The sequence below is a fragment of the Symphodus melops genome, assembly GCF_947650265.1.
Source record: "Symphodus melops genome assembly, chromosome: 2".
In the NCBI taxonomy this organism is placed as follows: domain Eukaryota; kingdom Metazoa; phylum Chordata; class Actinopteri; order Labriformes; family Labridae; genus Symphodus; species Symphodus melops.
The window spans coordinates 10,273,625-10,291,645 of NC_136692.1; the positions used below are offsets into that span (position 1 = coordinate 10,273,625).

Sequence of the window (18,021 nt, forward strand, 5' to 3'; positions counted from 1 at the left end):
GTTTGGTTGGACAAATTCTTTAAAAAAAGACAGAAATGTAATAATTTTGTGTAATTCACATCTTTAAACACAAAACAAGTCGACGTATCTTGGAAAAAAGTGTCCAAGGAAAAATGGAAATGGACATCTCCCTGACCTAACAATGGAGCAGCATCAGGCTCTGTTTTGGCTCAGTGAGAAAGAAAGAGGCTGCACTCCTTCTGCTGTGTGGTTCAAGAGAATGAAAACACTGGGGGGTTGAATGTGGGTATTATGGAACATGGGAAGGGGGAGTACCTTCTCAAACCCACATGTCAACACTGAAGCCAAAGCAGGCTGAGTCACAACAGGGGGAAATCACACTCAAGAGGATATAGAGCTTGTTCAGATGGGGCTGATAGCAACAAGTGGATTTTGAGGTACGCTAATTGTACTTCATCACATCTCTACTGGCATCTGTAATCAAGATAATACAAAGATTTGGCATAAGACTTGAATGTCTTTTTCCAAATTCCTCTTCATGAAAATAGAGACAAAGATTGTAATAATTAGAGTACTTCTCCTTTTATGAAAATACTGTTGGTGAAGTGCCTGTTAAAAAGCAGGAAGAAAAGATCAGCAGAGCCAGACAGGAACAACCACCCTCCAACGTACTCCATGCTCAGGTTTCCAACAGTCATGGCTAAAAATATAGAAAATATTTGTTATGGCTATTTTTTGCTTGCCCTTTTTTCTTTAAGTGTTGATAAAGTACTGTAGGAGAACATATTGCGTGACTCGTGTATTCTGCACAGGTAAATACAAATCTCTGAAATACTATTTCAGTAAATGTATCCAAACTACTCACTGATTAGACTTTTGCTTAATCTACACTGCTTCACATATCATGATTGAATGGATTGCTTTACAAACCAAGTGGTTATCATTTGCTCATCTAACTTCAAACAGTTCTTTATAAGGCCTGAAGTACAGTTCAATAGAGTCTTTGACAAATCTCAGTAATCAGATGGATTCTGCATAAAGTGTATCCTGGCAGTCCCGCCTCTTTGCAGCTGATATGGAATGAAGTTTACTTAGTGGCTATCATCATGGATTATAGAATGAACACTGCCAACACAAAAAGCATGAAGCAGTCAGGCTTCATGCTTCATAGTTACAAGGAGTTAGTCATTGGAGTGAGGATGAGGGGAGGACCCATATGTTTAAATCTTATATATCATGGGGCACCAATATCCTAGTGGTTAAGTCGGGTACCCCATGAACAGAGGAGATAGTCCAGCAGCCAGCATGCCATCTCAACCTCTCTCCTGCATTTTCTGTCCCTCTACAGCTGTTCTATCTAATAAAAGGCAAAAATGCCTAAAAAAACCCTTTGTGTTTCGAAGATCTGTATGCTCCGCTATGTAAGTGAAACCTATAATCTACAAACAAAAGTATTGAGAATGCACATGTACTTTTATACTCTTATTCCATGATTTCAAACTATATTTAGGAGGATTGTCTGAATGAATTTATATATTACAAATAGATAGATAGATAGATAGATAGATACTTTATTGATCCCGAGGGAAATTCAAATATAATTCAAATATAAACATCTCGAAAGGCATTTAGAGATCACAGACAACAATCAAGAACTTTAGTCTACTTTTTTATGATTCACTAATCTGCAAGTCAAATATTTTATATGTTCAATTCACATTAGGATTGGAAAGTTTCATCCACTAATTTTGCTTTTGTAAGTCAACAATAGGGATCTTCATAGTCACCACTAAAGAATTCAGTTCTAATGTAAACTTGCCCACAACCAAACAGCATCTAAAACATCCCTATCTTGACAGGCGTAATAACTGATTGAAATTTTTTTTTTAATAATTGTTTTATTTAAAACTATAAGTAAATATTACATTTCTTTCATGTTTGAGAAAAAGTGTTAGCAAAATCTGCCTAACTGGAGATCTGAGGCACATCTTAAGGTATCAGCTGGAACCCAGTTTTCTAATCTTTTACTTTCATTTCAAATGTCAGTATGAACCCTTTAGTCTGAAAATACTGACCCTGTTTTGTTTAATAGTTAAATAATCTTCACAGGTTAATGAGGACTGACACAGCATTTTAACCAACAGGACTGGGGAGACCAGTGAATAACTTACGTAACTCTTTGACCTTCCAACTTAGTGTCTTAATAACACTGTGTGGTTAACAGGTGTTGTTTCTTTGCTGTACAAGCAGTACAGGTGGTTATTTTTGTCCATAATAACTACTGTAAGTCTATACAATTTCAACTTTTCATGGATGGTTGATTTCCTTCAGCCTTTTCTCATCCTTCCCAAGAAATATAAGATTGTCTTGTTCATTATCAAACAAGACAAACTCAAAAACATGAACATGAGGTCAAAAGGACGAATAAAAAGCAAACACAGCAAGGACCTCTCTCTAAGTCTATGTCCATATATTTGTCACTCTCTCTTCCTTCCTGCCAGACTCCTAGATTATATGGAGCTGAGTGACAGCTGTCTTCCTCTATCCCCTCCCCCACTTTCCCCCTCCCTCTCTGTGGCTTTATTCACTGAGGGAACAGACAACTGAGAAGGACAGCAGACTGCAGTCTGGGTGGGCCAGATCTACCAGCATGACATGCCTCTATGCGTGCCTCCACATTGTTCACACAAGTGTAAAAGAGGAGGATCTCCCCTTGTTTTTTCTGCTTTCTTTTGCACATCTTGTCAGACACTGAGGACCGAGCTGGCATAAATCTCAACAAATCAAGTTTTAATCAAGATGCTAGGCTTGCTGGGATAACACAGACAGGGTTCAGAGAACACAGCTCAAGTTTACTTAAAATACAATAAATAAAATCAAGTTCAACGCCTGTGAGAAAATGTAAGTTTCCAAATAACAGCTCTGGAATGAATTAAGACATGATTTAAGTCCTAGCTTATTACATTTTTATTTTACAACTTTATAACTAAATTAGACTGGCTATCAAATCCAATACTCTCTGTAGCTGCCTGTCTCGGCTCAAATTTCCATTTGCTAAAAAAAAAACTGTCAATCATCATAATTTCTGCTGAGATGAAAAGTTTCATGTGCTGAACACATTTCTAAACGTCGTTTATTAAATCAAAATGATTGATGCAAGCCACTGACAAGAAAAGGAAATAAATAATAATTCTGCTTGATTTCCATTAAAAGATACATGACTCGTTGCATTAAAGAGATTGACATAATGGTTATTAATGTGCACATGTAAATGCCTTTTGGTGCATAATTCAACAATAAAACATAAATGTCAGAAAAACTCTTTGTGAAATATTTTCAAACATCCTGTCTCCTGTGAACAATATGAAAGCAGAGAAGATTTTCGCTGTACCAGCATCCTCTGAGAGCACATTCTTCAGCTCATATTTACACAGCAGTGCTGCCTGCTCCATACATAGATGCAGAGGGATTGTGGGTCGGACCGGAGATATCAGTAGAAAGGAAGGTCAATATGAGGCATCGACGTTCACCCGCATGATGCAAGGAAGAGCAACCTTCTATGAATATCCTCATCAAGTGACAAGCATCACCTTTATGGCATTTCCTCATTAATCATTCTGTTGATATAAATACAGGGCAGTTTGCAGTCAGCTATGATTGGCATTTAAATAGCAGGGTTTTTCTAATGTGCTCAATTAAATAATGAAGATGTTAAAAGGAAGTTTCGAGAGAAGACGTAAAGAATTAACTTTCCTTCTTGTTTCAAATAGTGACATCAAAAGCTTCCTCTCTGCCTTCCAAAGAATTCATGTTTGGAACGCTACATGATTACATGTATTAATAACTCTTATCACTCCTTCCAGTAGCAGCATGTGCTGTAAATTGACACATCACAGTCTAGATACCTGCTTCAGTTCATGACAGAGCTGTGATCTCTACAGGATGTTGTAAATCATAATTTGACTGGGTTTGAGAGCCACATCCAAACACTTTGCAAGGGGAAATTTTGCATTGAAGAGTTGAATTATCACCAAGTAAAACCCCAGAACTCCAGTAAATGGAAAGCCTTCATCAGTTTGCATTGGTTTAATTGCCATTGTGTTAACTCATTTAATGATAGTAGTTATCATTAGTAGATAGTTATTTACTTGAAATATTTAATATTGATACTTTCAATGACAAAAAAAGATATCTCAATGAATTCTAAGGACAAAATTAATCATTACACCAAATTCCAAGACAGTCCATTCAATATTGTTTGAGTAATTTAAGTCAGAATCGCACAGCAAAACTAATAGTTTGAATAAAAACAATATGATTTAAACGCTGGTTAAAGGACAACTTTACAAAACTTGTTATTTCAATCCAGACTAAAATGGTGGCCCAACTGAAAACCTGACTGAAAGGCCTAGTAAACCCTAAAGCCATTCAGAAAGTGTGGCTTAAAAGAAAGGACAAGAAGCGGGGCAAAAGTAACTCAATGACAGCTTGGCTAGCGGCAAGCTTTGCCATCTGAGAGAGCAGATAAGAATAACTGGTGTGGCCATACATCATAACTCCCCACCCCTGCAGCCATCTAGCAACCATAAATCATGGTCGAAGAAAGAGACAAAAAAGGTTAGAATGACAGAGAAGTAGGTTAAGGCATTGTTAATTGAAAGAGATCTGGGAGTCTTCAAAGAGCAAGGGAAGAAATGGAGAAGAGGAAATGAGGCAACACCAAAGAAAAAGAGTAGTAATACCATGAAGGGGTCTTGGAGGTGGAAAGGAAGAGAGAGTGGGGTGTGGTGGATGGGGTCTGAGAGGCCACAGCTTCTTCTGGTCACAGGGGGCCCCGGCAGTGGCACCATTAGCCAGTAAATCTCTCTGTGACTGTTGACATTGGTGACATGTAAGATCCCCAAACACAGTTAGGAAGTCGGGGTGTAACATGGCTCTGTCACTCAAAACTCAGTCCTACTGTATGACACTGTAAATCCAGTGTATGAGTAAAAGTAATCAAACGTTTCCCTATTAAATAGATGCATATAAAAACACATTCCTTGTTGTTCCTTTTCTTATTCTTGATATCTTTGCCCTCTCTTGGGAAGTGCCCCTTTAGTGAAAGCGCCTCGTCAGTAGAACTCTGTAGGTTATCGGGCTATCAAGGATTGGGTTGGATTTCTGGGGAGCTGGGAGTGGGGTGACGAAGGGGGCTTTGAAAGGGGATCCCAATGGAACCTTCCCTCTCACGTACACACCTGTCTGCACGGGATACCGATTCACTTCCAGACCCTGCTCTGTCTGTGGCCCTGGAGTCTGGAGTCTCGGAGGAAGTGCATTCCTCTCCCGGCTCAGAATGATCACATAACACTCAACTCACAGGGGTCTACGAACCCTTCACAGAGCTGGAAGACTATATTGTTGCCATTGAAAAAAAGCACAAAGATAGAGTTGGCTATTCCTGCTGAGCCTCTTTGTCTTTTTTATCCAATCTTTTAACATTTGATTTGTACTGCAGTGTAATCTGAGGCTATCTTGCACCTTTAACTGACAAGGAGAGGTAATGCTTCTAAATTACAATACACATCGGAGTTCAATCATCTAAGATGAATATATGACCCTAGTTCTAAGACTAAGGAACACCAAAGTGTCTCAACACGTCTGAGACTAAATAAAAGTTTCTCTTCTTAGCCCCTGGCTCACCAGGCCAATTAATAGGTGACGGACAAGGATATATGTGAGCTGTGTGTAGACTTGTAAAAACAAGTATTTATTGCCTTATCCCAAACCTTTGAATGTCCGTAGGCAGCGTCTGACCTGGTCACTTGCATATACTGTAGGTTATTGTTCATTTAATAGAAATACCCCAGTTTGTGTGAGAGGTCAAATCAAGAGAATAGTTCTGTTTTTCATGGAGTTAAACAAAAAAGTGGGGTATATTGTGAATCAACTTCGTTTGCACAGTCAAGATGCCAGAAGAAAATACTGTTATTCACTCTTCACTTAAATTAAAGTTCCTTTCATAACCATTCAATGCTGTTTAGTTGATAAAGGCTTCGCTAAAGAAATAGCATTATTTGTTTTAAGTTTAGATTTGCATGATATAAATGTGATGGTAAATTCCAATTGTTCACATTTCACTAATCACAACGTTTCTATGGAACAATGGGGGAATATCTTTGCTTTTTTATAACTATTATGATTGCAAAAAAATAAAACAAAGAATCCATTCTGCATTCTGCATTGCATAAACAATCATTTTCTGGGACGCTAAAACATTTCTGCTGAGAAGTATTTGGCCAAAAAGGCTGCTAGGCTCGTTCTGACTTGATAGAGCTTGATTTTGCCACTGACCAGCAGGTTGACTCTGTTTCTTAAGGTGTAAAATTGAAATGTCAGGTCCTGACCTCTGGTAAAAACACTTAAGCTGCCTTTGGCCAAACACATGCTTCCTTTTATTTTAGGACACTTTAAGAAAGTTGCTTAAGAAAATGTGAAATGGCAACTTCTAAAACTTGGAAGAGTTAGTTACTCACACTGTGTGTGTGTGTGTGTGTGTGTGTGTGTGTGTGTGTGTGTGTGTGTGTGTGTGTGCGTGTGTGTGTTTGTGTGTGTCTGTGTGTATTCTTGACTTTTGAAGAAGGACCAGTGCAGTGCATGTAGTAGCAGGTATCTTCAGGGTGATCAGGGTGCTAAGACCCTTAAGCAGCTGCCATTATCAGTGCATCTGAGGGGTATTTCCTAAATGTAGGTCAAACCTAAGGTGTGTTAAACACAAGACTTACTTAACTGAAGAGTTTTTAAATATTCTACCTGAGAATCAATAATTCAGCTCCACTTGGGGTAAAATGACCTTTTACTTTCCAAAAGACAAGCGTGAACTGAAGAGGTTAATTTGCTTCCATTAATTGTGCTGAATTTTTGGTCAAATTTAACTCTAGTCTATTTGTAAATAAAAATGATTTTTTTTCATTGCCTCTGCACAAAGTATGGGAACAGAAACTAATTGAGTGGAATGCTCTTTGGTACAAATTTGCAAAAACCAAGACTATAACTGCCCATTCAAACATCTCACCTACTTAGATCAATGAGCAGATAAGCTGACCATTAGGTTGCCCTCCTCCTGCATGTCCCTACATGTCCAGGATAACAACACATCCCCCAGGACTTACCTCTTCAACACTTCACTCCAATGATTCAACTGGCTGATTGCTTTTATAGACTATGTGGTCTTTTTCCAAATATGTCTGTGTGTGTGTGTGTGTGTGTGCGCGTTTGTGTGAGAGAGCGAAAGAGAGAGAGAGAGAGAGAGAGAGAGAGAGAGAGAGAGAGAGAGAGAGAGAGAGAGAGAGAGAGAGAGTGCGTGTGCTTTAACAAGCTTAAAAATGTATAAAAGCAAAATGTGGGCTTAAGAAAGCCCCTCCTTTTGAAATGAAAAACCTCCTCTTGAAATGCTTTACCAGCACCACTTTCGACAGATTTATACAGAATACCAAAGTAAGGAATTATCAATCTGGTGAACTGTATAGATTAAAATTTAGTTATGGTTGTGTTGCATCAAATGCAATTAATGAAAGAGCTACTAACCTTCTTTAGAAATAAATGGCAGTGATGGGGGATAAGTTAATTACTGATTTAGGTGTAGAGGTTATTTAAAGGCTACACTTTACAGACAAAAAGACAATCAAGACAAAAGACAAGTCCTACTGGCTTTTTAATGGCCTTGATGATAATGGTGGAATTTTGAATTGCCCCCCGGGGATAAATAAAGTTTTTTTTAATTGAATTGAAGTCTCACCAACATGGTCCTCGAACTAGTATAAATATAGAATAAACTTTCTCTACTGCATCAATTCCATCTCTGAATCTTGTTTGCATTTTATAGCTAATACTAAAATAGCAAAGGCCACCTGTTGTATTTTAATGCTTTGCATCTGTTATATTTGTAATGCTGTTCGAGTAAATTTACCTCAGACTAAGAGGTGACAGACCACAGAGCTTACACATTACATCGTAATGGCTGTACCACGCAGATCTGGTTCATTTAAAAGAATTCTTTTGGATAAATGAAATACAAACATGTTGACAGATGATGTTATGTTACAGCTGTGGATATTTAAACATTTTAAAAGTGAAGCATATATTATAGGGGACTATGATGAAATATAATATCCAAAAGATTTATTGAATCACTGAAACCTAAGCCCTATAAGTGCAGTGCTCAAGTGAAAAGAGAAATAGAAAAAGAGAGAAGTTATTGGACGTCAGTTAGAGGTGACCCAGGAAAGACATCAAATTTCATTATTCGAATAGGTCAGGATGCATTTCCCAGAACTTTCTTTTTTTAAACAGGGTTTATGCATTTGCTGGGGAATTTGTCGAGGCCAGACAAAAATATGTTTTCTTGAGCGACACAGTGTAGGTATTAATTGAATAGCTCATCACGCATATCCTCACATATTTCACAGTGCCCTTTTAAGCACAGGATAAAAGGTGACATTTGAAAACTCTTACAAATACCCCAGAGGCAAGGATCCTACTGTCCAATACGTTTAGAGCATGAGTTGGTCCCTACACACCTTTGACCTCTGTACTTTAAACTTGCTACTCTTTCCAGTTGGGTGACAAGAGATGGCAGCTCTATACTGGGTGTCAGTCATGGCCAACTGCCTTAAGTCTTTGTAATGCAAACACTTGGGAGATTGACAGAAAGCAAGAAGTTTAAATTATAAGAAATCAAAGGAAAGATAAAGTCAAAGTACAGCCTTTGGGCATATGATTCCATAGCAACGGGACCCAGTTTGGTATCAGCACACACAAGTGTGAAATTTGAAAGGACTCCTACCATTGTCTTCGATTGTGAAGTAGAAGATGTCATTCGTGGCATTGCTCCCATCTAACAGCACGTAGCAGATCTTCATGTCATCAATATCAGCTGTTGGTAATAACAATGCAGTGAAAAAAGGTTAGTTGAAAACGGAAAAATAACTGTGATGACTAAGCCACTTTTACAAGGCTTTAGACCTTAGGCTGCTCTTAAACTGATAGCCAACAGAGGAAATTTAGGGATGTTTCATGCAAAGACCAAATTGTTAAAACATCTGTTACAGAAATGTAATCTTTAGTTATTTTAATGATGGAGACAATAGTTGCCATTGTTTCATGTGTAAATTTATTCTCTATCAATTATACTTCACTTAAACACCATGATTAATTATCTGTTCTTTATATAAATGATTCATATTTGTCACTGAGATATAAAAATAAACTGAAGCGTAAAGGTTTGCTGGGCTTTATAAGACCTTGTTAGCTAATCACTGCTTATAGTGCTCACAGTGGTAAGCCTGAACCGATAAAAAAGTTAATGTAAACATTAGAGCAACTGCTAAATTGGGTCAAAATTGATCTCTCTCATATTGGCCATAACAGGGTTATCTAATCCAAAGATTAAATTCAATTAGACAGTCTGGCTCATTAAAAGATTTTGTTGAGGGATATTAGAGTTTGCAGTTAGCTTACCTTGTGTGAAGGTCTTCACACTGTCATTGCCAAGGGCTGTGTTTATGATGAAACCATGCAGAGGAGCCTCGGACACAGTGTACTTTAGTACCTTCTGAGCACTGTCACGGTCCTCTGATCGAAGAGCCTTGCTGGTGATCAGGAATCCAAGATGACCTGTTTGGAGGACCTTCAGTGAGGCTGCAGCTTTATTTACCACAATCTGGGGCACCCCATTGTCCACGGTGTTGATGTAGATGGTCATCATCTGGGGCTTGCGTGTCTCATACACAGTATCAGGGAAGATGTAAAACTCAGTATGAGTGCCGTCAGTGACAGTGAAAGAGAAGCTGTCCTCATTTGTCTCTGTGCCATCATGCTTATAGCTGATTAGGTTCTCATTTAAGTCCTGCTTGGTAAAGGTGGTGATTGGCTTGGTGTTGTTGTAAAGCAGCTGCCCATGTACTGGCACCTGAGTCACTATGAATCGCAATAAGTTGTCTGGAGTGTCTCGATCTTCAGCTGTCAACTCGAACGGGGTGATCAGCTTTGTTTCCCCCTCCTCTACAAGAAGTTTGTTTATAGTCAAAACAGGTTTTTTATTGTCCACATCAGTGATGGAAACTCTGAACGTACGGAAGACAGGATTAAAACCATCTGTCACTTCAAACTCAAAGCTGTCCATTTTCATCTCATCATCAGAGGTGTGGATGTAGTAGATCTTGTTGCCAGCAAGCTGCAGTTGGGTGAAGGTGGAAATGGGGACACCTGGTTGGTCGGTGCTCTCTAAGTGACCTCTACTAGGTGCTCTTGTTATGCTGAAGGTGAGGTACTCATCAGGACTGTTTATGTCTGTGGTGCTTAGGAGGTCAGTGGTAAGAGTTACTTTTCCCCCTTCTTTTAGAGTTACACCTTTGTTGATAACATCAGGAAAAACCATATCAATGCTTCCAATGTTGATGTAAAAGTAACGATCAATAAGGGGATTGATACCATCTGTAACATCAAACTTCAGTAGGTCACGAATTCCCTCCTGGCCTGTGTGTACATACTGAATAAGCTGTTTGTCAATTTCATCCTGTGTGAAGTTCATTCCAAGGGTAATGTTACCCAAAACATCACCAAACTTGCTGATGCGCTGAAGGTAGCCTTGCCCTGGGCCGTAACGCACAACATAAATGAGTTCTTTGTCTTCAGAGTCAAGATCTGTTGCTTTCAAAACCCTGTTACTAATAACTTTTGTCTCTCCAATGTCAACATCAAGACCATCATTTATAGTCATCCTTGGTGTCTCATCGTCAACAGGAATTACCATGATAAGAACAGTTTTTTCAACTTTATGTTTACCATCTGACAGCCTGATTTCAAAGCTGTCTTCTTTGGTCTCTGAGTCATCATGTTCATAAACAATGTTGGATGCCTCTTTTATCTGTTCCAAATCAAAACTTTCTACAGTGATAGTTCCAGTGCTGAGTTGCTGAACTATTGAACCATGTTTAGGTTTTTTGATGATCTCAAACTGCAGCTCATCCCCAGGGATGTCAGAATCAGCAGCATTAAGAATCGGTGTGTCAATGATCAGACTCATGCCCTCCATCACCACAAACTCACGGATATAAATCTCAGGTTTCTCATCATTGGCTGGAATGATGACTATGGGGAAGAAGTGCCGCTCAGAGAAGTTAATACCATCAGAGCAGCGAAAGGTGAAACGATCCTCCACAGGTTCAACCCCTTTGTGGATACTTTGCACGTAGTAAATATGACCCAGGGTAACATCTTTAATGCTAAAAGCTGTAATTGCTGTTCCCGCCCTGGATTTCTCAGAACCTGCTGCTGGGGAGATGTTCTCCACATAACCCGATGTTGGTTGGACAATGATAGTGCACAGGATATCATCATCATCCGTGTCTATATCTTCAGCTTGGATGTGGCTTGGGGTTATGACATTCTTCTCCCCTTCCAATGTAACAAACTGCTCTCCAACACTCACAATAGGTGGAATACTGTCAACTGGAAGTATGGTGACATGAACTGTCACACCCTGGACCTTGTTGCCACCAACAACCCACTGATCTGACAAATCAGATAGAGTGAGGTTGAAGGAGTCGTGGGTTTTGACAGGTCCAATTTCACCCGATGTGTGAGCATACACCACTGCCCCATTAATGATGTCTTCCTGAGTGAATCTTTCAGCAGGGGCACCATGAACCAGGATTTCACCAAGCCTGGGGGATTCTTCAACAATAAATGTGAGCATGAGGTCATCCGTGTCTTCATCACGGCCCTGAATGACATTACTTGTGATCTCTGTAGCACCATTTTCCAGCACATCAATGGATGAACCAAGCAGACCTTCTGGGAGCATAATTGTGGGGCTCTCATCATCAACTGGCTCGATTGTAATCTTTATGGTGATGGGAACTTCATGAAAACCATCACTGACATCAAGCTTAATGACGTCACTAAGGGATTCTTCTCCACTGTGGATGTAGGCTATGCGGCCATTTGCGATATCTTCAAGTACAAATGTTTCGCCACTTGACATGAGAATCCCCAAGTACTGCAGTTGGCCATACACAGGAATCTGGGTCAGGGTGAAGACAATATTTTCATCTTCTGTATCTGTGTCTGTGGCATGGAGCTCTTTTCTAGTGATGATATATGTACTGCTTTCCATAACAGTCAACCCTGTGTTGGTAATAACTGGAGGCTTGTTGTCAACTGGCTGTAAGAAAATGGTAAATAGTCCATCTACTGTGTTACCAGCAGTGTCTTCCACAATAAAAGTGAACTGAGCCACTTTTGGAGTGATGCCCAGCTCCTGGTCTGGAGGCTTGTAAGCTACTTTGTGGTGATTAACCTGGGCCTGTGTGAACTCTGTAATTACAGTATCAGGGCTGTCAGTCAAGACAATATCACCCAAGGGGGCAGGATTGTTCTCATCAGTGTCAGTTGGGGTCTTAACTATGGTGTATTTAAGGTCCCTGTCTTCTGAATCTAAATCAGTGTAACACAGATATTTCTTATTAAAGTGTGTTAATTCGTACTCTTGAACTGTCATGTGAAGGGTTGTGCCTGAAAGAAGCTCTGGAGCAAGGTCATCAACAGGATGTATTTTGATGGTGAACATGTGTTCTCCTGATTGATTAGGAGGATCATTGTCATCCTGAACCCGGAAAACAAAATGATCGATTACAGTGGTAGTGCTATGTGGCCCAATGTGACGATAGAAAAGTTTTCCATCAAGAATATCCTGCTGAAACCATTCAGTTACCACCTGCTCAAACATCTCATCTGTCTCGCTGAACTTCCAGAGAGATGGGTCAGAGGGAGGCTCGACTTGCCTTAGCAGAAGCTCACCTACAGTGGAGTAGGGCGCTTCCAAGACAAATTTAATGGTGGAATCCTCTGAATCAATATCTGTGGCGCTCAGGATGAAGGGAGAGATCTGCATTACTTCATTCTTGAATAGCACCAGGCCAGTGTTGGCATTTATAATAGGTGGCTCATCATCAGTGGGAGCAATAGTGATGGGAAACAAAAACTCCACTTCATTACTGCCATCAGTCATTCTAAAAATAATGTTATCACTATAGGTGTCACTGCCGTCATGCTGGTACACCACAATACCTGCATCTAGATCGGCAGGTGAAAAGAATTTCCTGCGAGAACCGAGTATAGTCAGGTCTCCATGCTTAAGGCCATCAACCACAGTTATTTTGACATCTTCAAGGTTGTCCTCATCACTAATCTCTAAATTCTGGGAGCTGGAGAGAGCTCTGGACTGCCCTTCAAACAATAGCTGCCCTGTATTTTTGGTTGCTACAGGAGCCAAGGTATTCATTGGCTTCACCACAATCATAAATGCAAACGTATCAGACACAGCGCCATCGGTATCAACAATTTCAAGCTCTAGCTGAAAAATCCTTTCTACTTCTGAATCCTCTGAGGGTGGCTTATAAGCTATTTTAAGATCTCGGATGTCTCTCTGATAGAAAGAGGTGATAGGCAAGTTCTGATCATCTGTGCTAATGATATAACCTTGCTGAGGGCTAAGTGGGGAAGTGATGTTGAAAATCAAATCATCTGAGTCAGATTCAACATCTTCTGCAGCAAGCATGTCACTTGTAATAGCTGTCATCACAAACTGATCAACCTCCATCATCATCATGGCTACAAAGCTTGGTTTAGGAGCAGTATTCTCTGCACCCTCCCTGATTCTAACCATCATTTGGAAATACTCTTGCATTATGGTGTTGCCTTCATTATCCTGCAGCTCTACCATCATTGGAATGTAGTCTCTGTTTGGTGAGTTGGTTTTAGCTGTGTGCTTGTAGCGAATGCCCTGTTTCACAAACTCATCACAGTCAACCATTTGGCCATTCGAGGGATTATTCAGAAGGGTGCCATACCTTGGAAGACCTCCAGCCCCGACCAGAGTAGTGATCTTACACTGTGTGACGCCATCCTCAAAGGAGAACTCCAGACCCTTTTTGTCAATGGGGTTGCTGTCACCAGTAAGCTTTTCAACATTAAGGGGCATATTCCTGGTGAGGACCTCAAGCTGCTGGAAAACCACTTCTACCTCCAGCATAAAAGGGATGATGACTGTGTCTGTCTGGGAGTCATAACGAAGATGCAGCTTTACACGGTCCTTGCTCGGGCTTCGAGATCCAAAATGAGTATATTTCACTTCGTCAGGTCCAAACAAACAAGGGAACTTTTTTGGAGTCAGCATGCCAGGTTTCTGGGCCAGTGGGTCATTGTCCAAAACAGTGATGTGGCAGCGGTCACCAGGCTGCACTTCTGTTACCAGGTCATTCAAAGGGTCCAAAAATACAGACCTCCCAAAAGGCACCCTGATTCCATTGTTAGCGATGATAATGTTGTCTTCATTAGGTCCTGATCTGTGGTGGTAAAGATGAGCTGAGTCAAAAGGCTCTGCATCTACTAATGCAAAACAGAGACATAGAGCAAAAGTCAAAATTAGGCATCTCAAAAGTTCCCACTTTTTACAAAGTGAGGAACTTTTCAGGCAACCTGCCATATCTGCAGCAAGATGCCTTGTGATTTAATTTAAAAGTCAGCAGAAGCAGGCAGATCTGTGTCCCAAAAGGGGAGAAATGATTTAAAAAAGAAAAATCTCTGAGATAGTTTTGGCCTCAGAAAGTGTCCTCTGTGTGTCTTTCTGCTTCTATGTGGCCACACGGAGACAGAAGTGTGTTGAATGCTGCAGGCTGTGCAGGTAATAATGAAATAGTAGACAGTGACAGGCCCAGGCCCAGGCTCCTCCTTCTGTCAGCACAGGGTGGGAGCCTCCTGCCCCCATGGCTAATTTAAGAAAAACCATTGGACAAGACTGTGAAAGTGCTCCCCCGACCAACACCCACTCTTCTGCCTTTCTCTCCCAGAAACAAATGAGGGTGACAAACACTCTGTCCCACTTAAGCTGAATTTGAGAATCGAATTCATTGACCTAGTCTTCATAACTGACAATATATATTTGAAGACTACATATATACATATATACAAACATATAGATGGTCTAATTCTCAATTGTTTGTATATAAACATTTAATTGTCTCGAAACACAATGTTTTTTGTTGTTTAGCACAGGTTTCCTAATGGCTATACTTTGTGCACATGAGATGAATTGACAGTTATTGTGGACTACAAACACTTTCATCAGTATGCAGTTGATTTGGGGAAAATATCTTTAGAAGTGGTTTTAATCACTTTTATCACCTTGATTGACTGATGCATCATTATTCAGTTGTGTTAATGAGGTAACCATTCTTTAATGATCAATCCTTCAAAGTCTTTATATCAGTATCAAGATCTTGGATCTTAGCACTAGTCAGGGTAGAGGGAACACATAATAAAATGCACAACTCTCAGTTAAACCTAGACAAGCAAGTTTTTCCTATACTGTATTATCATAATGTAAATTGTTTTTTTTTTGTTTTTGTTTTTTTGTGCAGTTTTTCATAAAAAATAAAAGTAAAGTCTATTATTACCAAAATAAGAAAAACAATACATAGAGTGGTCAACAATTGTCTGAAGTCTTTTCATATTCTGCTTTCTAGGCAAGGTGCCAATAAGGCTGTGTCAGTGGGACAGCTCGGCACCGGTGTTGCTGTTGGACTCACACTGAGAGACAATAACCTCACATCAGCTGGTAGGACAGGTGTATGGGCTCTCTCACAAACACACAGATAACACCAGACAAGTCAACAAGCTTTTTGAAACATTTGTGGAGGGCGTCTCCTATTAACAGATTTTGGTTGAGAGTTCTTCTTTAAGTCAAGGGCAGAAAGGCAGTCAGTCAACTTTCAATTTAAAGCTTGCAGTATCCAAGCTTGAAATCCCTTGCTTTATTATAAAATTATTTCATTTTACATATTAAATGCCCAATAAACCATCAAACATTTTAGTTGTTGCATGGTAATCTTTATTTTAGGTATCACAAGTTAAATCTATGAAGAAAATACATTGAACTGGTCTTTACTTTATAGATACCGACAAAGCAAGGCCTGGAGAAATCAGGCAGTCAGTCACTGGATGCAGTGAGAATGTGAGAATGTGTACTCAGTATGGTGTGCAAGGTCATGTTAAGATAAAAATATCTAGTAGCCTTTTATGGATCATCTTTTGAGTCGGGCCTGACACTTGATGAAGTGATCCGTGTACATTGCTCAAACATTTTCACACAGTTCTTTCAATAACAGAAGTCGAATCTTTTATCGTCACTTATGTCAAGGAGGATACATTGAGATCTGTTTAGGATGAATTTGATATCAATTAATATAATTCAATGAATAAATATTCATGTAAATTAGTCATATAAACTCAGATGTATAAAAGCTTATACAGTATAATCAGGAATGAAATCTTTCAAGGAAAAATGTTTGGAGGGAAACTTTAAAGTGTACTTTGATACTGTAATAATTTGTAATAAAAAGTATTACTATGTTAAAGTAAATCTCTTTATTGGACATGAGACTGCTTTTGGGACAACACTCAGCTCATGGTTAAAAAGGCATGTATAGACATGATGTTAATTAGGTGCTAAAAGCACTGTGCATTTTGACATGCATATATAAATAAATAAAACAGGCATTAACTTACTTCCTTCATAAAATCACACAGAAATTATGTTGGATCTGAAAACGGCTTAAGCTTGACAAACATAGCAACTGCGAACCACTCAGCCACCTTCCCTGATGTCTGGGCCAAATAGCAGAGATGCCATATGCATCCAGGCATTCTGTATCACACTTTTCATTGCATCCTCTAAATAAATCTTGCCCTCCTCACTTGACCAGTCAAGAATAAACAGGGGACGCACATAAACACTGTTAGGGTGTAACTATAGAAACAAACACCAAGCTTTTTATGCTCTGGATTTTACTCACATTCTTACCATAGTGAAGATAAGTACTGTAAAATATCAAGACCCTTAAATTAAAATCCTAGACCAAAAAGTCAGAATTAACTAATGAATCCAGAATCTGCTTTCAAAGTAAAATTCTTGAGCCATAACATTATAACATTAACATTATACGTCAGTGACAAACCCAGCATAAAACTGCACCTGTTCTGAGGGAGTAATAGTGTAATTCCTGATGCCATTAGTTTGGATTTGTCCAATTAAGTTATTAAAGACATGACATGCCTTTAATGAGCATCCAAGGTAAACAAATTGAGCAGCTGGGTCAACGCCAGGCCCTGCAGCCCAGGATCAACTCTTCATCCAGGGTGCAGCATGATGACAGCAGCCAGTAATGACCTCATGATAGATGGAAAACAAAGCTCGAGTGGATCCCATCCTTGTATCTTTTAACAGTCACCCAGGGAAAGGAAAGTACTTACTTTATTTAATCTCAGTGCAGTTGCTGCATTTCTAAAGTTTCAGCCATGATCCAATCCAACATAATGTCTGTGTAATTTTATAAATAAAGTACATTTTTAGCACCTGATTTATTGATTGTGACTGTATGCCTTTTTAGCCATGATCTGATGAGAACAATCTGTCCTTTACATCAGAGCACAGTGATAGACTTTAACAAAAGTTTAATTTCTGATTAAACAACAAAACCTATTTTTATGTGTATCTCATTTCAGATAGTCGAATTCATGTAATCCAGTTATTTCATTAAAATGGACACAGAAAAAGGACTTTTCTTCAATCATTAAAACATTCCTGAACGCCACAGCCTGACAGATGCTGTAATGAATGTTTCCTCTTTACAAAGGCAACAGTTTTAGTGATCATTCCTCACATTCTGACCGTGTCCTTATGAGTTATCATATGAAAACATCTCAATCATTCATGCAGATGTTGAACAGCTCAGTACAGCTGTGCAGGAGAATAAGAGATCACTCTATCACTGTCAGTGTGATATGATCATTCAGCAGTAGTAGACATACAGTTACCACGATACAATTCAATAACTGAGATTTTTCACTGCACGAGTACTATTGTGCCTCACCTGTCTGTGTCCTGTTTTGTCACCAATAACTGGTTCACATCCTGGCTATATTATAGTTTCTATTTCAGTTCTACTATACACTGGC

General features: G+C 39.4%; 1 protein-coding gene across 1 annotated transcript in view; it reads right to left on the reverse strand.

Annotated features, from left to right (window-relative positions):
* The window catches only part of frem3 (Fras1 related extracellular matrix 3), a 28,902-nt gene extending 14,289 nt beyond the window's left edge, over window positions 1-14,613 (reverse strand). The window contains exons 1-2 of the mRNA XM_079338247.1: window positions 9,463-14,613; window positions 8,789-8,878 (exon numbers count right to left, since the gene is read on the reverse strand). Of these exons, the coding sequence (XP_079194373.1) occupies window positions 8,789-8,878; window positions 9,463-14,491 (5,119 nt within the window). The 5' untranslated portion in view covers window positions 14,492-14,613. The remainder of the gene's footprint in view (window positions 1-8,788; window positions 8,879-9,462) is intronic.
* Window positions 14,614-18,021: the final 3,408 nt, after the last annotated feature.